This window comes from Cavia porcellus, unplaced genomic scaffold (genome assembly GCF_034190915.1).
Source record: "Cavia porcellus strain 051 isolate PalLab524CR breed Dunkin Hartley unplaced genomic scaffold, mCavPor4.1 scaffold_6, whole genome shotgun sequence".
In the NCBI taxonomy this organism is placed as follows: Eukaryota; Metazoa; Chordata; class Mammalia; order Rodentia; family Caviidae; genus Cavia; species Cavia porcellus.
This window is the reverse complement of record NW_026947489.1, coordinates 73,701,879-73,726,982: the sequence shown is the minus strand read 5'-3', so window position 1 is coordinate 73,726,982 and position 25,104 is coordinate 73,701,879. Positions and strand designations below refer to the sequence as shown.

At 41.3% G+C, this 25,104-nt stretch overlaps 4 protein-coding genes across 7 annotated transcripts in view; 3 read left to right on the top strand and 1 right to left on the bottom strand.

Annotated features, from left to right (window-relative positions):
* The first annotated feature begins 6 nt into the window (after positions 1-6).
* On the top strand, positions 7-8,530 carry Med31 (mediator complex subunit 31). Its single transcript, XM_003469638.5, has 4 exons — positions 7-174; positions 1,185-1,262; positions 1,536-1,632; positions 6,296-8,530. The coding sequence occupies exons 1-4, from the start codon at positions 147-149 to the stop codon at positions 6,486-6,488; spliced, it is 396 nt and encodes a 131-aa protein (XP_003469686.1). The 5' UTR covers positions 7-146; the 3' UTR covers positions 6,489-8,530.
* On the bottom strand, positions 7,649-9,761 carry Txndc17 (thioredoxin domain containing 17). Of its 2 annotated transcripts, none has more exons than XM_013152154.2 (4): positions 9,539-9,761; positions 8,987-9,065; positions 8,413-8,488; positions 7,649-7,861 (listed from the first exon to the last, which is right to left on the bottom strand). In XM_013152154.2, the coding sequence occupies exons 1-4, from the start codon at positions 9,681-9,683 to the stop codon at positions 7,793-7,795; spliced, it is 369 nt and encodes a 122-aa protein (XP_013007608.1). In that variant the 5' UTR covers positions 9,684-9,761; the 3' UTR covers positions 7,649-7,792. The 2 variants fall into 2 exon arrangements, with proteins under 2 accessions (XP_013007608.1, XP_003469685.1); XM_003469637.4 differs by having other exon boundaries at positions 8,987-9,068; positions 9,539-9,754.
* Positions 9,762-9,897: 136 nt separating this feature from the next.
* Kiaa0753 (KIAA0753 ortholog) overlaps positions 9,898-25,104 on the top strand; it is an 81,311-nt gene continuing 66,104 nt past the window's right edge. Inside the window, exons 1-3 of one of the 3 annotated variants that reach the window (XM_063250992.1) lie at positions 9,898-10,114; positions 14,330-14,426; positions 15,085-15,243. In XM_063250992.1, coding sequence (XP_063107062.1) covers positions 15,148-15,243 — 96 coding nt within the window. In that variant the 5' untranslated portion in view covers positions 9,898-10,114; positions 14,330-14,426; positions 15,085-15,147. Of the gene's footprint in view, positions 10,115-14,241; positions 14,427-15,084; positions 15,244-25,104 lie in introns of those variants that run through there. The other 2 variants (XM_063250991.1, XM_063250990.1) reach the window with 2 other exon arrangements.
* Positions 10,121-14,005, top strand: LOC134476490 (collagen, type I, alpha 1b). Its single transcript, XM_063250989.1, has one exon. The coding sequence runs from the start codon at positions 10,381-10,383 to the stop codon at positions 13,573-13,575; it is 3,195 nt and encodes a 1,064-aa protein (XP_063107059.1). The 5' UTR covers positions 10,121-10,380; the 3' UTR covers positions 13,576-14,005.

The following is a 25,104-nucleotide window of genomic DNA, read 5'->3' as shown; positions in this document are numbered from 1 at the left end:
ACCGCCTCGGGGCGGGGTTATGACCACCCCCTTTCCCACACTGCCCCGCGACCGGAAGTGGGATCTTGATTTCCGGAATCTCCTTCCCGGCCCGCCACTCGGGGGAGTTTTGTGGTGGTGGTGGAGGTGTAGTGTCTTTGCTTGTGATGGCTGCTGCTGTGGCTATGGAGACAGGTGAGTACTGCGCTGAGGCTCGGGTCTTTGAAGAAGGTACTATTCTCGGCTCAGACCCACTCTCCTGCTTCCCCGGGCCTCCGGTCAGGCCTAAGGTTCCGCAGGGTTAGAATTGGGGCCGGGGTGGGGAGGAGTGGGCTCTTTCAGCTTCTGGAGAGGCGAAGACAGTTTTGCCTTTTTCAAAATTTGGTTTGATCGAACGTCATTTTTTCCAGTGTGCAGCTGGGCCGTACCCCATCGACGGGGTCCCTGGCGTAAGCTAGATTGCTTAGATCTTAAACGCTTTCCTTCTATTGGTTTTCTGCTTCTCACGAGTTTGAATGTTTTTTAATATCGCAGATAAGCTTGTGTATCTTTCAGTTATTAGTGCACCTCACGACTTTTTTTTAACGGGTTTTTGTTTTTCAGTACTAGACAAGCGCTCTACCATTGAGGTACACCCCAGTCCTTTATGAGACAGGGTCTTAAGTTGCCCAGGTTGTTTACGGCTTCGAATTTAGGGTTCTCCTTACTCAGCCTCCAAAGTAGCTGGGATTATAGAAGTGAGCCACCACACAGTCACGATTTTCTATACATTATGTAGTTTCTTTTTCACTCTGGAGTTTTTTCCTCTCCACTCGGCATTTAGCTTTTGCTCAGCTTAATCACTGTAAGTGTGGTTATAAAATATTAAAGCAGAGGGAGGCTGAGTTACTGCAGCCTACATCAGTGATGACTGTTAACATACCTAGGTAGTGGCCCACAAGTCGTTGATATCCTCTTCATTTGTTTTCCTGTTTTTTAATTGTGTTTAACTTTAGAGATACTCCTAACATTCCTTTTAATCACGGCTCCGTTTTTCTTATATTTCTAAGGAAGGTTTCCCCAGTCTTACGCAGTTTAGGAAGACCACCACGCGTTTCCATAGAAGAATGGGTCGGGGCATTAGTCTGGTTCCTTGATGTTTCCTTTTTACAAAGTATTAAATATAGTAACCTTTATTTTGAATAATTTTTGCTGTCCTTTCCTAGATGATGCTGGAAATCGACTTCGGTTTCAGTTGGAGTTGGAATTTGTTCAGTGTTTAGCCAACCCAAATTACCTTAATTGTAAGTTGTTTGAGCAACTAATTGAATACTTAGCTGTTACTGATTTCTGACTTAAGAGATGCAGTGGATATTATCTTTTATATCTTATTTTATACATTCTCAGTTGGATGGGATTATACTTGTGCTTGCCTGTAGATTTAGCTGAGTAAACCAGGGCATCTGTTTCGACTTCATTGTGTGTTGCTTCATGGGGATGTGAAATTGATTCTTTATATTAGGGATATGTCAGGAGTACAAGGATTAGTTTGACCTACAGTTTTTTTTTTCTTTCAGTTCTTGCCCAAAGAGGTTACTTCAAAGACAAAGCTTTTGTTAATTATCTTAAGTACTTGCTTTACTGGAAAGAACCAGAATATGCCAAGTATCTAAAGTAAGTTTACTTTTTATAATCCTAAATATGTGTATACTTTATTATAATCCAAAGCATTGATAGTTAACAACTTAGTTTCACACTGGAAAAAATGTAGCTTGAATCTCTTCCCTTATAGTGGTTACTACTTGAAGAAGTCACTTTTATCTTCACCTTGGAGGGGAGTGGGTTCTTTTAGTATTTGGAGGGGTGAAGACAGTTTTGCTTTTTTCAGAACATAGTTTGCTTTGAACATCATACTCTTCAAACATTGAGTATGGCCTGTTTTCTGCTCTCATTCTTACATTGCCCCCTCAGACCAAACAAAGCACATCAGCGTTCTACACAGAATCAACTTAGTCTCTCAATAATGTAAATCTCAGAACGTACTACTTTTTTATTTAGATCTGGTCAGTGGCCTTCCATTAAAGAATGCTCAGAAAGTGGCACTTAACCAGGTGTTTTCTGGGGGAGGTAACCTTGCTTGAATTTTAGGGGCATTTTCCTTCCTCTCTCTGTTTCTGGTTTTTGGTTTTGAGACAGTCTTGCTATGTATTCCAGGCTGGCCTTGACTCACTAGCACAGGATAGTCTTGTATTTGCAACAATTCTCCTGCTTTCTCCTTCCAAATACTGGGAATACAGTTGTGTGTCACCTGGATGATGTGTTATGTTTTCTTTAGGACCTCCTATGTGCCCTGGAACCGTATGCTACTTGGTTCATATCCATTCACTGACTTTAAAAACAAAACAAAAATACATACACAGACATATATACCATTCAGGTTGTTCAACAGACACTTAAGACTTACTGAAAGGCAAGAAACATATCCATAATCTAATTCCACATTAATGATTAAAAAACCCTTAAATTCAGACTTCTGCTTTGTTTTAAACAGGTAATCAAGAAGCAGCAGTGAAACTTTAAAAAACAAAGACAAAACTTTGAGAGGAAAATGTTTCAAATTAATTCTTTATCCAAGTCATTTTTCTGAACTGACAAAGCATATATATGCCACCCATAGGATTTTTTGTACCCTGACTGGCTCTTTATGCAACTCTTGATTTAATAATATAAAAAATTTTTTTAAAAATGAGAATTCAATGTTTTGCATATAAAGATTTGAACTCAAGTGTGGCAAACCTTAGCCATTGCAAGGTTCTCTGTCAGGGTTGCTGAGAGGTGCTCATCTACACTGTAGCTGGAGGATTCCAGTGAGTACATTACTTTGTCAGGGACAGTTGACTGCACAATTAGCCAGACAGTAGGAATTCTTACATTGTGATAAAGTATACCTTCTTAGAGCTTTAACCTATTCCTGTTTTCATTTCTGGATTCATCCTGTGCTTCAGTAGCAGCTAAATACACACTTACATTCAGAGAGCTGATGTGGAGGCACAGCCTATAATCCCAGCACTCCAGGTGGACGCAGGAGGATCACAAGTTTGAGTCAGCCTGGACAATTTAGTGACATTTTATCTCAAAATAAAAAAGGGCTGGGGGTGGAGCCCAGTGTAAAGGCCCTGGGTTTAATCCTGTCTACCCCCACCAAAAAAAAAAAAAAAAAAAAAAGTAGCAGATTAACCCCTTGGGTATTTCATCCAGTGTACACAAAGTTTTAAAATTTTAAAATAGTTGCCTACATTTAAAGATGTAAGGCTTTGTATAACAGTTCAGACTTTCAGCTATTCATTAAAAATTGGTAACCCTATATCTTCATTTTCTGAAATCATGAACTGGCTGGAGTTGAGGGTACATGTCTCTTACAGACTGTATCTTCCAGTTGAGAACTAGTTATTGCGACAGTAGCACCTCTCACTCTGCATTTACTCTTGCCATCCAGACTTCTGTGAGTTCAGGCATTTTCGTTTGGATAGTTGGCATTTGGGCCATTCAACCAAGCATTAAATGTGGCCTTCAGATACGTTCATGGTACAGTGGTCCAAATAGCATCTTCTCTTCATGTGGACGTTACATTGCTAATAATTCAGTTTAGGTTGATGTTGTATTTTTTGAGCTAGGGAGCATAGGGGAGCCCTTAGCTTGCCAGGAGCTTTGTACCAACTATAACCCTTTTATTTTCATCAGTATTATCATATGACTTCCCACTTATATTGTGTCTTTACCTTCCCCATTTCCATTGTTTCTTTACCTTTTGTTCATCTTAACTTGTAGCCCATCTCTGAATATTGTAGCCTTTCCTAGAATATTTATAATTCTTAATACTGTCATCTAATGTACTCTGAGTTGTTTTCAGGTTTGATGTGATAAATGTTCATTGCCTAAATTCCAGTTACTGACTAAATGCTACTTTGAGGCCATTCTCTTGGTTTTCATATTCTCTTTAGTTTCTTAAATGAAGAAACTGAACTTAGAGAGGTTAAGTATCCTTTTCAAGGCTACCCGGTACTTGAATCTAGATCTTTTTTTTTTTTCTGGTACTGGGAATCAAACGCATGACCTTGCATTTGCCAGGCAGGTGCTTCTAATGCTGAGCTAAATGCCTGGATCTTTCAAACTACTGTTGCAGTTACGAAAAGGATTTAGTCAGGGCAGTAGGAATAGAGTATTCTAGGTTAGGTTACCAACAATTACAGGCCACTGTTTATTTTCGGAGTGTAAATAGCAAACCTTAGGACAGCATAGTATCAACCTGAAGATGACTGTTTAATGTCTTCAAACTTGCAGTGTTATCCTTTGGAAGCTTGTTAGAAATGCAGAGCTTGGTCCTCACCTTATACTTACAGAGACCAGAGTCTCATTTTAAGAATTGACTCACATGCACATTAAAGTTTAAGAAAGACTGCTCTAGTCATACTTTTATTCTATTTCTCAAACTTTTTTTTTTTTTTTTAATTTTTTTTGTCTTTTTCCTTTTTATCCGTACCAGGGATCGAACTCACAACTACCTGCTTGCAAGGCAGGCGCTTATGCCACTGAGCTAAACCCCCAGCCCCCTATTTCTCAAACTTTAATTTCATGTTGCTTCTGCAGTTTTGACTTGTACTCCCTGTAAGATTTAATTTTAATGTTTTACCTTTTAATTTGAAATAACTGCATTTATAAAATGCTGAAAGAATAAAGAGAATTCCTTGTGTTCTTCACACAGATATTTTAAATACTAACATCTTATATATCCATGGTACATTGATCAAAATCAAGTTTTCTTATGCAGCCTACAGGTCCCATTCAGGTTTTACCAGTTGTTATATTGGTCTCCTTTATGTATTAATCATGAGAGTCTAGGTTCATGTGCTGCATTTTGTTATGTCTTTTTGAGACAGGGTTTTGCTACGCAGTTCAAGGTGGCCTTGAACTTGCAGCAGTCCTTCTGCCTTAGCCTCTTGAGTGCCAGGATTACAGGCGCATACCACCATTCCTGACTTATGTCTTCTCAGTGTCTTGATCTGTGTTCCTTGGTCTGTTTTTAACCGATGACCGGTATGCAAAAATGGTTTGTGGTTTTGGTGTATCTTATCAGGAATAACATAAAATCTATTTGTGTAACTATTGGTGACATTAATTTTGATCACTTGTTCAATATGATGCCTTTTATGTCTCCTTGTGTATATGTCTCATAGGAAAATACTTTGAGACTATCTAAAATATTACATAAACTTTTTGCCCACTGATTGTTAGCATTACTGAAGATATTTGCCTGTGGGGGTTTTCTAATTTGGTCACTTTACATTTATTAGTTGAGATACTATTGTAAGGAAGAACATTCCCTTGTTACTTATTCATTAAAAACATTTACATCAGTGTGGACTTTTGAATTATTTTTATTCTGTGGATTGCAGTTATATTTTTTTCTTGCTTAAATTATTAAAAGTGGTTCCCGAGTACTTTTGACATAACCCTTTTAATGTTCAGTACTACATAATATTCCAAGTTTGTCTTGTGCTTTCCTAAACCTAGCTCTGGAATTAGCCATCCAAAGTACCATGTAAAATGCTATTTGAAAACCATGACTGAATAGTAAGTGTGGTCATTGGTATCCCAGTATCATTGCTTTTAAGACTTTGTAGCCTGTAAACCAGAAACTGTATCTATGTGTTTATATATGTATATACATACACATCGATGTCTTCTCCTATGTGTATTAAAATCCAAGAGTACATACTGGCATTTCAATTCCAGCCCAGTAACACAGGGTTCTCTCTAGCTTTCCCCCTTTCCTTATTGGTAACTCCTTTCCTGAGAGCCAAAAATGTAGCCCTCTTTATCCACTTAAGGTATACTTATTTTTTCAGTTTTTGAGTATTTCAGATTGCTACAATTCCTTTGGAAAACTGGAGTATGGTATTTAGTTCTTTTGATGGAAAATCAATAGCTTTCAGTTATGCACACATTAAATAGTGTTCATGTTTCTTACCTTAGAAACTACCAGAATGCAATGGTATGATTTATCTCCAAATTTTGACTCTGCTTACAATTATTGTTACATAGTTTTGAACAAGTTGTTCTTTTTGAACTTAAATCTTTCCACTTTTGAAAATTTTGTTTAATGACTTTTGGTGACTGGCTCTTTTGCATGAGCAGGGGGAAAAAAATCTATGCTCAATGTACTGAATTAATGTTAGAAACTGTTGGCTACAATATAATTTTAAATGAGTAACCAAATTAGAACTTAGCGATATTGACTTAAATTATGTTGAACATTAACTTACAAACTTAAACCCAGGTACCCTCAGTGTTTACATATGTTAGAACTGCTCCAATATGAACATTTCCGAAAGGAGCTGGTGAATGCCCAGTGTGCGAAATTCATTGATGAACAGCAGATTCTACACTGGCAGCACTATTCCCGGAAGCGGATGCGTCTTCAGCAAGCCCTGGCAGAGCAGCAGCAGCAAAATAACACATCAGGAAAATGAACAGCTGCAAACAGCCCAGGGTCTTAAGACATGTATATAATGCATCTCATTGTACAGCGAAGACATAAGACTCCTCTTTCTGCCTACCTTTATTGTGGTAGCACCTGGAACTTATATTGTGCTTTTCAACCCAACTTTTTATTGTTAGTAGATTGTTAAACCAGAATTGTTCTACTCTGATTACCCTGTGAATTTGTAAATTTTTAAATAGCATTTAACAATCAGCTGGAAAGAATGAACTCCTTAGGTGCTGTTAAAGGTGCTGCTGGGAATGGGAGAAGGAAGGGCAACAAAGTATACAGAGCTCTTAAGCCTAGTTGTCTTTGGTACATAACAGTGCCTTGGGCAGGCCCATCTGTTGGAACTTAACTGTCTCTCACATCAGCAGTCCGTATGTCTTACCTACAGAATAAAGGGATTGGAGTCAAAGATCTCGTAAGTCAGAGCAGGAACTACAGTATATAAAGCTTATATTCTGCAAGAGAAGATATACTTGTGTTATACCTGCCTTGCAAAACAGCTTTAAGAAAGGATCATTGGTATGTCACTGATCTAATGATGGAGAACTCAGTGGTAAACTGCTAATTGCCTTTGACCTTAAATTAAAACAGATAAGGCCAAATGCTTCTGCTTATTAGGGAAAGTTAACATTTATTTGCCAGTACCAAAAGTGGGTGCTACATTAAATGCTTCCATGCGTTCTTTTTTTCCCTCACAGTTATCCTTCTTTGTAAAGGAAAAAACTGAGGATTAGACAGTTTAGGTAACTGGCTTATAGTTACACATCTAGTAAGTGGCAGGATCATTGTGTCTGACTCACAAAGTTGAGGTTCTATCTCCAGTCCCCCCCACTCATCACAAATGAAGCACATTCAGACAGCTGTAAAATCTGCCTGGTTTAAGCATACATTAAGTATGCTATATTTTCCCTCATAGCTTGGTGGTTCTACATTCCAAAGACAAGGATCAGTTGCTTTGCAAATTCAGGAAAATTAAGGTAAAAGATCTTTACTCTCTCAGAGATGCGGTATAGGCTATCCAAGCATTATTGGGAGCTTTTAGTTGGCACCTGCAATCTGTCCCTCTGAATTATTATTGCCACTGCTGAAAATTTATTTTACTCTTATCTTTGAGATACCATGATACAAGCCAGATGAAGATTCGTATTTAGAATCGCATTCTTTATTGCTTAGACATACTGATTTTAACACAATTTATTGCCATCATGAATTCAAAGCAAGTACACAATTTCTTTTATACTAGAGCAAACCAGAAAATCAGGACACAGCTGCCAACATCAAATCTTAATCTTCAGAAAACAACATTTCCACAAGATTTTCTTGAAGACACTCAGATTCTACCAGTTTTTGAGGCTGTAAGAAAAAAACAGTCAACCACTGCTATGAAGTGTTATCAGAGCGAGTGAGTTCTGTTTTGATGACACTACCTTAGAACACAGAAAGTTTGCCATTTAGAAACTATCAACTAGTTACAACAAGTTTTATGAAACAGTTATTTGCCCCAGGATGAATCATTAAAATACTTGGCTCAAAGGCCTCACACCCCAAATACCAGAAGCAAAACAGGAGACAACGAGCCCAGTGTCATCCCTTTTCTTTCAGCTCTTTAGTATTCCCAAGGCATGGCTGAAACAGAGGAGATGGCAGTGCACCCTGAATAATGGTTTAAGTAGAAAACTACTTAAGCACGTGCTTTAAGGAACTTTCTGGCTGTAAAGTTGTTTAAGTGGCTTAAAAACATAGACAAGACATTGTTTATTTGCATTTTACTATTCAACGGACAGCCAAGTTACATTTGTTAATGCACTGTGGAAGGCAATGTGATGCTTCATACTTTTCAGATAGGACTCTAGACAAGTTAAAAGGTTTCACAGTGAAGGAAAGCCCCACATAAAGATACTCACAGTTCCGTATTTCAGTAGTGTAGGTACTGCAGTGATTTTCAGTTTTTTTCTGAAATCGTTATTTGGATCTTTCCAACTATTCCAAAAAGAAAAAGTGATCAATAAAATTTTTGGTTTATTTGTTTAGTATTTCATTGACTTCATATACATACACTTCATATACATACACTTAAGTGTTTTAGTACTGGTCTTGTAAACATTGTTTTCTTTCTTTCGGGAATCCAACTCATGACCTTGCCTTGCACTTGCCAGGCAGGTGCTTCCCCGGCCCTGTAAACATTGTTTTAAAAAATCTTGAGGACTGTAATTTATTACTCTCTGAAGAATTTTTAATTAAACTGTGACTAAGATATAAACATAAACCAGTTAAGTTTTGAACTTACACGAGGCCAAATTTTTAAAATTACCTTCAAGTAGCTGAATATTCACATTGTAAAATTAAGTGTAAGAGGTTCTAATTCTTTGACGATCAGGCTTTACCTTAGAACAGAACCCGAATGACCCTAAGGCCTTTTCCACCTAAGTTTGCAAGAGCAGTGCATGTCAGTAAAATATGGCACACATTGTCACTTACTCTGATTTTTCTCCTACTTGGCAGTAGATAAACACACAGCCTTCACTAACATGCTTCAGCCCCTCTCGAACGACTGGTTCTGCTGTTTAAAAATTAATATAAAGTAGTTACACATCAATTCTCCAATCCTCTACTTTCTCCCCCAAGACTTGCTGAGTACTCAGACTTTAACCTAGAGTTAGACTTTGAGAGCCCAAGAAGCTACCAGAAGTCAGGTCCTCTCTTCGGGTCGTAAAGCTTCTTTAAAAGGAAACACCAAGTCCAAATCCTGACTGGCCCCGTACATTCCCAGAACAATGGAAAGCGTAAATATTTCCTGACCAGAAGGAGACCAACTCATCTTGTAAGAACCAGCTTTAGGGAAGTGAGAAGTTTTAGCTGGGTTACGAGGTCTGCTGGGTCGGATGGTGGCGGGCAGGACGGACTTCACAGAAGACCAGCGCCCAGAACTCCGTGGCGCTCCGGCACCACGCGTCCCTGCTCTGCTACCTCTCCGTCCGCGTTCCGGCCCTAGCCGCCCCCGCTCCGTTGTAGTCCAAGTGCTGGCCTCACCTTGCACACAGTCGGGACACCAGCTTTTTCCTCCAGCATCCTTAGAACCGCTGAAGTAGGCGAATATGGTCTTGCCCGGGTGCTCCGCCACAGCGCGGTTGAATTCCTCGAAGCCGGACACGCTCACCTCTACGTAGGAAGCCATAGGGACAGCGCACCACCCAGCGCCCGAGACGCCTCCGGGTCCCGCCGGCAGAGGGCGGGGCCGTTTCCGGTGGCGACGATGGGGCGGGGCTTTTGGGAACCTGCGCCTCTCTGCTGACTGGTGCTACGGGAGCCGCTGCAGATCATAATTCATCCGCATTCTCTGCTCACGTATACCAGCTCTTTCAGTGCTAGTTTTGCTCCCCAAACCAAACTTCTGAGCTCTAATCTGCGTTCTAGTTTCGGTCTCATGGACTCTGGCTGCAAAACTTGCAGCTCTGCGACACCTAGACCCTTAAGTGGCTCGGTAGCCTCAACCGCTCCCAAACCTCTTTGCTCCTGTTGCTATGACGACTGGGCCAGTGGCCGGAAGCGAGGCCTACTTCGCCCCGCCCGTCCGCCTCCCGGTAGCTGTACCTCACCCCAGGCCAGGTGGGCTTGGGCCTGAGCTGGGGGGATACGGAAAGCAGCGTTAGGTGTCATAAACCAGGGTGGACAGGAGACGTTGAACCGGACAGACTGTGTTCCTCCATAGCCTCAATTACCTTTTCTCCTGTCTAGCTTCAGGGGGGCCCCGGGGCTGGGGGGCGGGCACCTGAGGCTGGGCGGGGGTGGGACTGGGGGCCTGGGAAGGAGAGAAGGGCTGCGAGGGCCGGAGCCGAGTGTGTGAGTGTGTGTGGAGCGGCCCAGGGGGCCTGATGCCAAAACAGAAAGTGTCCCGGGGCTTTGTTGGCGAAGGGTATTGTCGTGGAGCTATGAACAGGGCGACGGGTCCCGGGGCCTTACCCAGGCAGCACCGAGGCGAGCTAGCGGCCAAGATGCTAGGTCGCTGTGTAGGGCCCAGCAGATCGGGGTGGTGGTGGAGAAGGAGATGGGGTGCCGGGGCATCCCGAGGCAGTGGAGCGAGGCGCCGGGTGAGGTCTTCGATATCAAAAACGCGCAGTAAGCGTGCAGAAAGGCTGCAGGATTGTCAGCCATCAAGAGAGAAGATGCGGGCTGCAGAGACGGTCGATGCGGCTGGGGAGAAAGAGGCTGTGGGGACGCCTGGGACTATAGGCTCCATTGAGGCAGCAAGGGATCCCAAGGCTGTATGGGTGAACGGAGCTGTGGGCGAGCCTGAGGTGGTGGGGCCTGCTGGGTCCGTGTGGGTCACTAGATCCGGGGAAGAGGAGGCAGGCGGCAGCAGTCCCCAGGGCTGTGAAAGGAAAGGTCGTCCTGGGACAATGGGGCATGGAAGCATTCTGGAACTGTGGTTGAAGGTGCAGGCTATGAGGGCAGCTTCAGGATGTGGGGTGGGGAGCAGAGTGGAACTTCATCCTGTGCCTGCAGGAGAAGGGCCAGTCGAAAGGGGTATCCCCGGCCGGGCTTTCTGGATAGAAACAAGCCAAGGGGGTGTCACAGGACCGTGGGTGAGAGGACAGGCAAGGCCATTTCCCCAGGCCTCAGGACAGTCCACAGTCACGGGAACAGGGCCAGGTTGTGGGCGTAGGCAAGCTGGGAAGGTGCCCCCTGTGGTTGCTCCTGGTGCTGTGGAGTTAAACTGTGCACCTGCCCCAAGTCCTTGGGAAAGAGCGCAGGTCATAGGGCAGCCTGAGGTTATGGAGATAACCTCGGGCTGTGGGACTGCATCAGATCAGTGTGGGAGAGGACAGTCAGGGCAGGATCCTGGGGCTCTGACACAAGGAGCACTCCGAGGGGGCAGCCCAGGCCTATGGGGAAATGTACAGGCTGCAGGGAACCTCAATGCTGTGGTAGTACCTAGGGTTGTGGAGGAGGAAGCTACGCCTGTGTGTGTCCCAGGCATGTGGCAGAGGAGACACGAAGTAGAAGATAAAATTTCTGAAGGGTTCCCTGGGGTGTGGGGTATGGGGCAGCCTGTGGGGGTGCCTTGTGTTACTACTAAAGAGGAAGCTAGATGTGGGTGTGGTCCAGGGCTCAGGGAAAAGGGACAGGATATGTGGGTAGAGTCGGGCTCTGGTGGTGACCTAGGGTTGTGGGAAGCTGCACAGACAATGGAACCAGCTGGTCCTGGGGTGCAGGAGGCAGGTTCTCAGCAGGTACCCCAGGGCCTATGGGGTATAGAACAGGCTATGAGGGTACCTAGGACTTTGGGGAAGGAGACAGACTGTGAGAGTGTCCCAGGGCTGTGGGGAACAGCACAGCTGCCAGGACTGTCCCAGGCTGTGGTGGTACCTGAAGCCCAGAGTGAAGGCACCCTCTATGGTGGTGTCCCAGACCTGTGGGAGAGGCAACGGGTTCTGGGGACTCCTCCGGCTGAGGCAGTGGGAGACATACACAGTGGGAGTGTCCTGAGCCTGCAGGAGGGGAGGCAGGCCAGTGGGGAGCCTGAGGCTCTGGTGCCAGGAGCTGCAGGGGCAGCTGGGCCTCCCGATGCAGAGGCAGACTGTGGGGCTGTCTCTTGTCCATGTGGGAGAAGGCAGACTCTTAGAGCATCTGAGATACCAGGGATGTCCAAGACAGCTAGTACAGCCAGGCACAGGCATTCCCCAGTAGGAGTACCCACAGCTCTGGGTGTACCCAGATCTGGAAGGAGACTGGGCCGGGTACCTGCTGCCGTGTGGGTGTCTGGCCCTGTGTGTCGGGAAATCAACGGTAGAAACGTTTCAAACCCATGGAAAAGTTGCACTGTCCCAGTGCCCTTGGGTTCAGAGGGGGCTGTGGCTCCTGAAGAGCTGTGGTCTGTGGGAGAGAATGCTGGTTCCTGGGAAAGGAGACAGGCTGTCAGGGTGCCAGGGGCTCCTGTAGCATCTGGTCCTCCGGATGTAGAGACTGGCTTTTTAGAAAGGAGACACCTTGTAGGAACACCTGTGACTGGGGAGGTGTCCCCAGCTGGTGGGCGACATGTGGCTTCTAGGGTGCTTGGGCCTGTGTGGGAAGAAACTGGCTCAGCAAGTGGCTCAGGCGTGAGCCGGGAAAGACAGGTAGACAAGAGTTCCACAACGATGGGGGCATCCACCTCTGCCAGGATGCCCGAGCCCGTGGGAGAGAGGACTGGATCTGGATGCATTGCAGCCTCGTCAGGGAACAGGCAGACTACAGGCATGTCCATGGCTGTGGGGCCCTCTGAGGCTGTGATGCAAGAGACACTCTCCGAGGGTCTGCTGGACTTACTAGGAAGAAGGCAAACTGCTGGGCTGCCTGTGGCTGCTAGGCTTCCCGTTGCCTTGGGGGTGCCCACAGCTTCTAGGGTCCATGGGCCCCAGATGGTGGGGGAGGGTGTCCCCGGGGATGGCTCAGGCACCTGGAGGAGACAAGGCACTGGCGCTCCTACTGCTGCCCGGAGTCCTGGACCCTTGGAGGGGGAGACAGGTTTTGAAGGTGTCTCAGGCCTGTGGAGAAGGAGGCACAGTGGAGCCTTCCCTGAGACTGCAAGGGTGCCAGTGCCACTGGGAAGGATTGGAGCCGGAGGAGTTCCTGCGGCAAGGCATGTGCCTGCTGCAGTGTGGGTGACTGAGTCCTCAGGAGAAAGCTCAGATGTGGGTGCCTCGGGCCTGACAGCAATGAGCAGACAGTCCGCAGAGGGAGCTGAGCCTTCAGGGGAGCAGACGGGAGATAGAAGTGTCCTGGGAATGATAGGAAGGGGCCAGGCTGTAGGGGTGTCTTACACCCGGGGGCATGAAGCCTGGTTCTGGAACTGTCCAAGGTCTGCGGAAGAACAAACAGCCCATGAGAATATTCCCCGAGTGTCTGGGATAAGAATGGCTGTGGCGGTGCCCCCAGTGTCAAGAGAGGAAATAGACCCCAGTCATTTTAGAGATCACCCACAGCAGAGTGGGAGGAGACAGGTCAGAGAAATGTCGGGAATCGGAGTGAGGGGGAATGATTGGAGAGAAAATTGTGTGGGGGAAGACACACTGAGGGGGACGTTCTAGTCGTGTGTGTAGGGAGCAAGTTGGGGGTATCCTGGGGCTCTGTGGGAGGGAACAGGTTGGGGTAGGTTTGTCCTGCACTGTGGGTAAAGGCACAAGTTACAGAGATGTCAGGATGCAGTGAGGTTCCAGGGTATGTAGGGTGACCATCTGGGCGGTTTCCTGAGCAGTGGGAAAGCGGCGGACTGCTAGAAGAGCAGTGTACCAGGACTTTGTACAGGGGGTGGTTGGGGAGGGTGTCCCAGTCTCTGTGTGCATGTGTGTGTGTGTATGTATGATTACTTGACATATCTAAGAACTCTGGGGGTCATGTAGATTTTTCCTGTTGGAGAGTGGACTTTTGGGCCTTTGGCTGGTGGAAGCAGCCAGGGGAAAGTCCTGGCGGACACTCTGGCCTCACATCTACAGCTTTTCTGCAGCTTCAGCCCCTGACCTGTGGTGGTGACAAGCCAGCTGGGATTGGCTCACTCATGCGGCTCCTCCCTTCTACTTTTTGAATCTTGTTTCTGTAACCTTAGAAATAAGGAATATCGGACCAGCTATCTTTAGGACAGATAAATAAGTCTTCAAACAATCAAGTCGACAAACCTAGGCTTGTGTTGGGGATTTTTTTAAACCTTGAATTTCCCAATTGATTTACCGTAAGAGGTCTCTGAGAGAACAAGTTCTCCAGTGTATTTAAAACAAGTCTGTTCTCAGAAAATCAGGTGACTCTACGGTATTCGTAATGTTGAGTTAAATTATCTGCTGTGCTTAGAGTGCTGTGTTGTGGAAAACTGGAGAGCAAGACAAGCCCCTTAAGCCTCAAGGAACCTCATCTCACTAGCAAGATGCAACATATTCCAATGAAATAGGTAAATAATAGTAGGAGATAGCACTGAGGTGCACCTGGCCTGCAGGGCTGTTGAAGTGTTGAACGAGAGGCAATGACCAGGACACAGTCCCTTTCAGTTTACAAAATGCTCTTAATGTTATGATCTCATTTAGAATATCTGTATAGGGTCGGGGAATGTTCAGGGCCTCTCAGCTAGTTAATGGCAGATTTTGGCTTACATGTTAGAATTCTGATTCCTCAGGCTTATTCAGGCTCACGGAGTTCTGTCCTTTTGGGCCACTTGATAGAATAAAGCATACTGCTTTTTGGCTAGGAGCTAGCTAGTATTTACAGGTGTAGAATGTATGTCCCTAAAACTGCCGTACTATTTAAAGTGTTAGTTTATAATAACAAAGTTCTGTTTTAGGGGTAATGTTTTACTAGAGACTAAGAGTTGAAATTTGGAATGAAAGGGTTCATGAGATTATAGAATAGTGTTTTCACTGGTTTTTTGAAAATGACAATTTCAGAGGTATGGTTGGTTTTTCTAAGTGGAAGAAACTCATACCTGTCTCTAAGCAATCACTTTTAGCTAGCAGTTGCTGTGGGTTACTTCTAGAATATTATATGAGCATGATACTGTGTTTTTATCTGTTCTCTATTTTGGAGATTTGATGTGAATATAACTTTCATTTTAGAAATGGTGTCACTGACTGCTTGCCTGGTGAAAGGGTCTTCACTGTCATTCTCCACTGTTTGACATGATGGGACCAAGCCAGCCAGCATCCACCTGTGTTCACGTGGCATCCTGTACCCAAGAAGGTGGGACAAATGACCCCAGGAAACTTCAGACTCAGGTAGTTTTGTTTTCCTTCAGATGTTTATTATAAATACTTCAAACAAAAAGAACAATGGAAAGAAGAGGTTATCGAACACTTGAAATCACCTTCTAAATTCAGCAGTTGTAGAGCTGCTTATGGTGGTGCATGCCTGTAGCCATCACACAGGAGACTGAGGCAGGAGGAGTTCCACCAGTTTGAGGCCAGCTTGGGCTACATAGCCTGGTTCAAGGCCAGTCAGAGCTACAAGATGAGATGCTATCTTAAAAAACAAAAAGGACATACACACAAAAACAAAACAAAAAGAAAAAGAACAACAGAAACATCCAAAACAAAGTTAAACTGAGCAGCTGTTAGCATGTTGTCCTATCTTCCCACCCATCTCACATTTTTTCTGAAAACCTTAGTACCATCATCACACCTAAGAAAATGAACAGAAAATAATTCCTAAAATTATCTAGTTGTGTTTTTAATTCAGTTTTCCTCAGGTAACCCCAGAGTGTCTTTTCTCCTAATGTTGTATTATGAAAATCTTCAAACATACAGCAAAGCTGTATTTCTCAGTGTGCACTTGGGCTCCATTAATGCTGCACTGTGCTCGTTTCGTTGTCTCCTTTGATCCATCCCTCTGAGAGATTCATCATCAATCTGATGTGTCAGTGGACACATCACAGTCCATTGTAGATGTGATGTAAGTACCCTACTTTTTCATACATACTATGTTTTTATTCATTCTTCGTCATTTTTTCTTTTGATATGAATTTTGCATTAAAATAAATACATTGAAGTGTGTACATCTTGTCATAGTCACTGTTTTGATAAACACATGTACACATAGCCCATACTTCTGTGAAAATACAGATCATTTCTGTTACCCTGGAAAGTTCTCATACGATCCTTCCTAAACAACTCCGACTCCCACGCTTTAGAGGAAACCATTGTTTTGCTTTTATCCATAATGCATTAGTTTTGCCTGTTCTGGAACTTCATATACAAGAGAACATGTAACACAGATTCTTGGGTGAGGTTTCTTTTACTAGTTATAAAGATTTTCGTCACTCTGCCTCACAAGCAGCTGTGATCACAAGGGTGCAGGAACACATTTGGCTTCTCCAGATCTGTTTTGGACACGTTTCCACTTCACTTGGATAAATCACCTAAAAGTGAAGTTACCTGGATCATGGGGTAGGTGCGTATTTAGTAATAAACCGTTGTGCCTTTTTATGAAGTTATGGTGCTATTCTACTTTATAACTAAAACTGTGTGAGAGCTCCAGTTACTTCACGTCTTTGTCTATACTTGCCAATATCTATTTAATTTTAGCCATTCTAGTAGATATATAGTAATATCTCATTGTTTACAAAAGAATTTTCAGTTTTAACAATTTCAGACTGACAGGAGAATTTTGAGGATAGTACATAGAATTCCTGGTCATTCTTTTGTTAGATTCTTCAAATAACAGAATTTTATTATCTGTTTTCTCACTTTATGCACATACTATTTTCTTTCTTTTTTTAAATTTTATTTAAAGAGAAAAACAAAACAAAAAGTGTATAAGTAATACAGAATTTCAAAAAAATAAACAGTAAATCACTAGTTAATAGATTACATATTGTCATCTTAGAAATAGTTGTTTAAGTTACAAAATTAAGCATACAAAGTAGACATTCAAACAGTGAGACTGCAAACATTTGTGTTCAATGATCCAACAAAAACTTAGTAATATGGTCATCTATCTTACACAACTAAGCACATTTGCAGTTGTGTCCTTCAGAGCACTTTCTTTTCCTCTTTTTTTTACAATAACAATTACACATTTTGGGTTTTATTACTCCCACAGTTTTTATTACTTTTTTTTTTAGAAGAGAATAAAACCAAATATAACAAAACAGAGTCAGTCAAAACAAAGGATGGACATAGTACATGATGTAAAAACAGAATACAAAGTGATCAACAATGGTTACCATAATGCCTCTTGCTACCTTAAAAAGAATTGCCTATATCATCAGGTATAATAAAATTGAACAAAACAGTAAATAACAAAACCAATAAAACCGAAACATTGGAGACATTACAAGACTTCACAAGAAGATAATAGTCAAACCAGAATGGGCATCATAGTGAATCTTACTGCTTTAAAGTAGTTGCCTATACCCTCAAACTTGATACTATCAAACAAAACGGAATAGAGTAAAATCAGTCAAAACAAGATGATGAGAGCAATACAGGGGTTCAAATAAAGTTAATAGGGAATCAAAAAATTACTATAATATATCCTGCTATTTTTTAAATTTATTTTTTCCCTTAATTTAAAAAATAAATAAAGTTTTAAAAAAGGAGATTGAGATAAAAGAGGACATAACAGCATAACAACACAGGTCAGAACAGAACAATTTAAGCAACATAGTGTTTCACCACAAGATAACTCGACATAATAGTAGTTACCATAGTGTCTCTTTCCTTGAAATATTTGAGTATAACTTTGTATACTAGAGCATCAAACATAGCAACACAGTGTGAAACCATTCAAGAGAATGAAATTATTACAGGGTATTTAGAACCAACTAACAGAAAATGAACAATGGTTTCTATATTATCTCTGCCTATAAAAAATTTTGTTTATACTATCACATATAATAAAATCCAATAAAATACAGCATGATAAAACCAATGGAGACAGAACAACAACAGCTTGATGGGACTTCAAAACAAGATGATATTAAATCAGCACTAGCTATTATGATGTCTTGTTTTCTTCAAAATAACTATTCATACCATCACAGACAAACAAATCAGACAACCCAGAATAAAACCATTCCAGTTAATGAATGAAAACATTATAAGGCTTCAAAGCAATATAATGGGGAGTCATGATTACCACAAAGTTTTATGTATTCTTATCATTTCTTACACTAGGGAAACTATTTGGTATTTATACATGTGAGTTTGATTTATTTCATTTATGAATACGGTCGTAAGCTGCGCCCATTTATTTATAAATATCTCAGTGTGATCATTCTTTATAGCTGAGTAGTACTCCATTGTACAAAAATACCACAACTTTTTTATCCATTCCTCAGTTGATGGACACTTAGGTTATTTCCAAGATCTGGCTATTACAAATTGTGCTACTATAAACATGGGTGTACATATATCACTGTGGTATGATGCTTTCAGTTTTTCTGGGAATATACCTAGAAGTGGAATAGCTGAAACAAATGGGACTTCCAGTCCCAGCTTTTTGAGAAATCTCCACACTGACCACCACAGTGGCTGCACCAGTCTACACCCCCACCAACAGTGCAGGAGAGTTCCTTTTTCCCCACAGCCTCTCCAGCATTTGTTTTTGGTGCTTTTCTTGATTCTGGCCATTCTTCAGGAGTAAGATGGAATCTCAGTGTGGTTTTAATTTGCATTTCTTCAATGAGTAATGATGATGAACTTTTTTTCATGTATTTGCTATTTGTATTTCTTCATCTGAGAATTGTATATTCATCTCAGATGCCCATTTTTGGATTGGATCTTTGAATTTTGGGGATTCTGATTTTTTAAAAATTCTTTATATGTTTTAGACCGAAGTCCTTTGTCTGAGGGGGAGTTCACTAAGATCTTTTCCCAGTTTGTGGGTTTTCTTTTCACTATGCTGGAGATTTCTTTTGACATGCAGAAACTTTTTAATAAGAGGTGGTCCCAGTTATGATTCTGGGAAGTATTTCCTGTGCGGTTTGATTCCTGTTCAGAATTCTCTGCCTACTCCTATGTCTTCAAGTTTTTTTTTTACCCAATTTGTCTTCCAATAGATTTAGTGTTTCTGTTTTATTATTCAGATCTTTGATCCATTTAGATTTTATTTTAGTACATGGTGATAGGCATGGGTCTAGTTTTAGTTTTTCGCATATGGAGAGCCAGTTTTTCCAACACCATTTATTAAAGAGACTGTCGTTCTTCCAGTGAACCTGTTTGGCCCCTTTATCAAAGATAAGGTGGTTGAGTATGTTTGTAGTTGTGGTTGTATCTTCTAATCTATTCCACTGATCTTCGGCTCTGTTTTGATTCCAGTTCCATGTTGATTTTACTACAGTTTCTTTGTAGTATAACTTCAGGTCAGGGATTGTGATGCCTCCTACCTTGCCTTTGCTGCTTAGAACTGTCTTTCCTATTCTAGGTCTCTTCTCATTCCAGATGAATTGTAGGAGTGATTTCTCTAGATCTATGAGGAATTTTGATGGTATTTTCATTGGGATTGCATTGAATCTGTATAAGAGTTTTGGGAGAATGGCCATTTTCACAATATTTATTCTTCCTATCCATGAGCAAGAGATGTCTTTCCATTTTCTGAGATGGTCTTCAATTTCTTTTTTCAGTTTATTATAATTTTCCCTGTATAGGTCTTTCACTTCTTTTGTGAGAGTAATTCCTAAATATTTCATTTTTTTGTTTGCTAGTATGAAGGGTGTGGCTTCTCTTATTTCTCTGTCAGTGATTTTCTTGTTAGTGTATAGGAATGTTATTGATTTTTTGAGTATTGATTGTGTATCCAGCTACATTGCAGAATTTATTTATTATATTTAAGAGTCTTTCAATGGAGTTTTGGGGGTCTTCTATGTAGAGTATCATGTCATCTGCAAATAATGATAATTTAACTTCTTTTCCTATCTTTACCCCTTTTATTTCTCTCTCTTGTCTAATTGCTCTGGCTAGTATTTCCAGTACTATATTAAATAGGAGCAGTGATAAGGGACATCCTTGTCTTGTGCCTGATTTTAAAGTAAAGGCCTTCAATTTTTGGCCATTCAGTATGATACTGGCTGTTGGTTTGTCAAAGATGGCCTTTATTACATTGAGGTAAAGACCATCTATTCCAATTTTCTGTAAGGTTCTTATCATAAATGAATGTTGGACCTTATCAAAAGCTTTTTCTGCATCTATAGAAATGATCATGTGATTCTTAATTTTGGCTTTATTGATATGGTAGATTACATTGATTGATTTACGTACGTTGAACCATCCCTGTATGCCTGGGATGAATCCCACTTGATCATGGTGTATAATCTTCTTGATGATTTGCTGCATCCTATTTGCCAATATTTTATTGATGATTTTTACATCTGTGTTCATTAGGGAGATTGGTCTGTAGTTCTCTTTTTTAATTGGGTCTTTCTCAGGTTTTGGTACTAGTGTAATATTTGCTTCCAAGAATGACTTAGGAAGGATTCCTTCCCTTTCAATTTCATTGAAGAGTTTGAGGAGTGTCGGCATTAAGTCTTTTTTATACTTCTTGTAGAATTCTGCAATGAATCCGTCTGGGCCTGGGCTCTTCTTTGTAGGTAGGACTTAATTACATTTTCAATTTCATTAATAGAAATTGGGTTATTCAGCAGTTTTACATCTTCTTGACCTAGCTTTGGTACTTCATATGTTTCTAGGAATCTGTCTATCTATTCTGTGTTATCAAACCTTTGAGAGTAGAGGTTTACAAAATAGGTGTTGATGATCTTCTGTATTTCTACAGAGTCTGTAGTGATTTCGCCTTTTTCATTCCTTATTGCATGAATTTGAGCTTTTTCTTCCCTTTTTTTAATAAGGTTGGCTAGGGGCTTATCAATTTTATTTATTCTTTCAAAGAGCCAACTCTTTGATTCATTGATTGTTTGGATTGTTTTCTTAGTCTCAGTTCCATTGATTTCTGCGCTGATTTTTATAATTTCCTCTCTTTTGGCTTTGGGCTTGACTTGCTCTTCTTTTTCTAGATGTTTGAGGTGTAATACCAGGTTATTTGTATTCATTCAGTTTTTCTTATGTGAGAACTCAGGGCAATAAATTTTCCTCTGAGGACAGCTTTTATTGCATCCCACAGATTCCTGTAAGTTGTATTTGTATTTTCGTTTGCTTCTGGTATTGTTTAATTTCTTCTTTAATTTCCCCTGTGACCCACTGATTCCTCAAGAGTGTATTACTCAGTTTCCATTTGTTTGTGGGATTTTTGCAGTGTCTTTTATCATTAATTTCTAATTTTATGGCTCTATGATCCAATAACATGCAAGGGATAATTTCAACTCTTTTGCACTTACTTAAATAAGTTCTGTGAGCTAATATATGGTCTGTTTTAGAGAATGATCCATGTACTGCTGAGAAGAATGTGTATTCTGACGTTGTTGGATGGAATACTCTGTGTATGTTTATCAAGTCCGTTTGTTCACAGGTGTGATTCAGTTCTGTTATTTCTTTGCTGATTTTCTGTCTGGCTGATCTGTCCCTTTGTGTCAATGGTGTGTTAAGGTCTCCTGTTATAATTGTGTTACTCATTTCTGTTAATACTTGTTTTATATAACTGGGTGCTATGGAATTTGGTTCATATATATTTAAGATAGTTATTTCTTCCTCTTGAAGTTTTCCCCTAACCAGTATGTAGTGACCTTTCTTATCTCTTCTGATCATTATTGGTTTGCAATTCACATTTTCTGCAAACAGAATAGCTAGTCCCACTTTTTTTTTTTTTGGTTCCTGTTGCGTGAAGTATTGTTTTCCATCTTTTGACTTTCAGTTTGTGAGTATCCTTTTGGATTAGATGCGTTTCTTGTAGACAGCATATGGTTGGATGTTGTTTCTTTATCCATTCGGACAGTCTGTTTCTTTTAATTGGTGCATTGAGACCATTACATTAATGATTGTAACTGTTATATGTTGGTTTATTGTTGACATGGTATCTTTCTCCTGTTGCATCTTTATCTTTCTGTTCTGTTTAATTGTCTGCTTTGCTTAGTGGTTTTTTCCTAAGTGTATCTAAACTGTCTTTCAGTATTCTTTGTAGGGTTGACTTGGTGATCATGAAGTTCTTCAACTGTTCTTTGTCATGGAAGTATCTTATTTCTCCATTGATTTTGAAGGACAGTTTTGCAGGGTACATCAGTCTAGGTTGGAAATCAATTTCCTTTAGTATCTGAAATACTTCACTCCATGTTCTTCTTGACTTTGTTGTTTGTGCTGAGAAGTCTGCTGTGATTCTGACAGGTTTTCCTTTATAGGTGATCTGTCTTTTCTCTCTGATAGCTTTTAATATTCTATTCTTATGTTGGATTTCTGGGATGGTGATTATTATATGTCTGGGTGTAGTTTTATTTTGGTTATGACTATTTCGAGTTCTGTATGCTTCACTGATCCTGATGTCGGTTTCTAATCTCATGTTTGGGAAATTTTCAGCTATTACTTCTCTAAATATCCTCTTGACATCCGTTATGTTGTCCCCTTCTTTTTCATTTATCCCTATCAATCTTATGTTGTTTTTCTTTGCATCATCTTGCAGTCGTTAAATGTTATTTCCTGATTCCTTGTTATTTTTAAAAGATCTTTCCTTTCCTGTTCACTAGCTGCACTCATGTCTTCGAGGTCTGAAATTCTATCTTCACTTTCATTGAGGTGGTTTTTACAACTTTCAATGGAATTTTTGATTTCTTGTATATCTCTTTGCATCTGCTTTATGTATTCTGTTTGTTTGTTATATTGTTCATCCAGGGATTCTATCTTTTTGTTTAGTTCCTCCAGTTTTTTAACTGTGTCTTCTTTAGATATGTTCAGCATCTCCTTCATTTCTTTTATCATTTCTTCTTTTACCTGGGAGATTATTTCTAGTTTGAATTCCTTTAAAGCTTCTCGGAGTTGCTTCTTTATTTCAGTTGCTATTATGTCCAATATTTCAGGTGTGTGGCATATATTTTCTTCTATGTACATAGCTCCTAAGGTTTCTTGGGATGGGCTGGAGGTTTGAGATTGTAATTTGGTCTTTCGTTTTGTCATTTCCCTATATTTTTGTGTTTCAAGTGTTACTCCAAGGCTTCCCCAGGGTCTGTTGGAAATCCTCTTCTATGCCATCAGCTCCTGGTACTCTGACCACCCAGTTCCCCAGATTGAGAGAGGGTCACTGGGGGTAGGGCAGGCTGGCTCAAGACCCGCAGAGCTGGTCCAGTGCAGGAAGCTGTGCAGTTCCCTGTTCGGGCCAAACGAGGATTCCAAACTAGCTGGGCTGGGTGTGGGGGACACTCACCCCAGGCCACCCAGCCTCTGGAACCGATGGGCTTGCTCAGAACTCCAGAGTCCACCAAGCACAACAGGGAGTGGCAAGGCCTTTACAGGCCCGCTCAGGACCTGCTGCGCTGGTCCAGTGCAACAGGAAGTGGCGAGTTCCCTGTCCAGAGCCGAGCAAGGATCCCAAACTAGCTGGGCTCGGGGAATGGTGGGGAACGCTTACCCCAGGCGGCCCAGCCTCTGGAACCGATGGCGCCTGCTTGCTTAGAACTCCAGAGTCCACCAAACACGGCCAGGAGCAGGAAGGCCGTTGCAGGCCCGCTCAGGACCCGCCACACTAGTCCAGTGCAACTGGAAGCTGCCACACATACGATTTTCTAAACTATTTGAATATTCTGACCTAGTACATTTTAGACATATGCTCCTCTGTCCCTGAGCCTTTCCTAAAAACAAGGAACTCTCTTATCATAATTACTAAAATCAGGAAATTGGCATTAAAATGTACTATCATATAAACTACAGACTATTGAGATTTTGTTAGCTGTTGCAGTAATATTCTTTAGAGCAAAAGAAAAGCCCAGATGGTAGGTTGTAATCAGTATTCCTGACTGTTTAGTTTCCTTTAATCTGATTGATTTCTGAGCCAGTTTTTATGCCATGGAACACTGGCGTTTTTGAAGAAGACCAGCTAGTTGATTTGAGGATTTTCTCTGAAATTTGGTTTGTCTGATCCCTTCTCAATTATATTTAGATTATAAGCTTTTGGCAGGAAACCACTAGTGCGATGCTAAGCGCTCACAGGTGCCATGTGCAGTGCATTGTGTCAGGAGGCAGATGGCATCGGTGCTGGCAGTGTTGGCTTTGATCATTGCACCAAGGCAGTGTCTGCCAGGTCTCTCCCCTGTGAAGAAATTAGAAGCGTCTGCCTTTGAGGCTATGTTGGTATCTTTTTATTCATAAAACTTTTTCTTACAAGTTTTAGCGCTCATTGATGATTCCTTGACGAGTCAGTTTATTATTATGATTGTTGGCAAATGGTGATTTCTCATTTCACTCTTCTATATTTGTTGGCTTTCTGCTATCTGGAAGAAGATTCCACTTATTTCACTGCAGGTGCTTAGATTTTTTTACTGGGTAGTTTATATTTCTTTATTATCATTATTTATGTTGATACCAAAATACTTACTTTGATGTTTATGTGGTCTCTGATTTGGCCAATGAGAGCCACTTCTATCTGGCCACAGTATCTCTTTGATTTAGTTCCATCAATCTTTTATACCACTTTATGATGTAAATATGTGCTCTAGGTTCAACTTGTTTTTTCCCTATGGCAGCCCTGAAATTAGCCATTTATTTAAGAAAACTTTGTACCTTAAGAGAGAATAAAATTTAAAAATAAATACTAGGATATTTATTTATATTTATTAATACTGGAGTGCTCATAAGTCCTCTTAGATGAGGGAATTGGCAAATGGATTTATATACTTGTATATACATTCATATACCAATTTACATTTGTACATCTATGTTTCTCTCTATCTTCTTTCTCTTTTTCCTCCTTTTCTTTTCTTTTTTCCTGTTTGTGTGTTTTTTAAGACGGCGTCTCACTGTGTAGTTCAGGCTGACCTTGAACTCACAGCAGTCCTCATGTCTCAGCCTCCTGAATGCTAGGATTATAGGCATGCACCACCACACTCACCTAACAATGGTTTATTTTAAATTGAATTTTAATTCACACATTATTATATAAACACATACATAGTGAGACTTGGGAAACTATCCTCAAGATAAAACATGATGACACAGAATTCACTGAGTTTGGAGACTTGGATTCTGCTATTTACTTGTCTTTGACAG

Coding starts and splice junctions, on each gene's coding strand:
- LOC134476490 (XM_063250989.1), top strand. CDS start 10,381: ATGCCAAAACAGAAAGTGTCCCGGGGCTTTGTTGGCGAAGGGTATTGT.
- Txndc17 (XM_003469637.4), bottom strand. CDS start 9,683: ATGGCTTCCTACGTAGAGGTGAGCGTGTCCGGCTTCGAGGAATTCAAC. Junction 9,069..9,538: donor GTGTCCCGACTGTGTGCAAG/GTGAGGCCAGCA, acceptor ATTTTTAAACAG/CAGAACCAGTCGTTCGAGAG. Junction 8,489..8,986: donor CAAGTAGGAGAAAAATCAGA/GTAAGTGACAAT, acceptor TTTTTGGAATAG/TTGGAAAGATCCAAATAACG.
- Med31 (XM_003469638.5), top strand. CDS start 147: ATGGCTGCTGCTGTGGCTATGGAGACAG. Junction 175..1,184: donor TGCTGTGGCTATGGAGACAG/GTGAGTACTGCG, acceptor GTCCTTTCCTAG/ATGATGCTGGAAATCGACTT. Junction 1,633..6,295: donor GAATATGCCAAGTATCTAAA/GTAAGTTTACTT, acceptor ACTTAAACCCAG/GTACCCTCAGTGTTTACATA.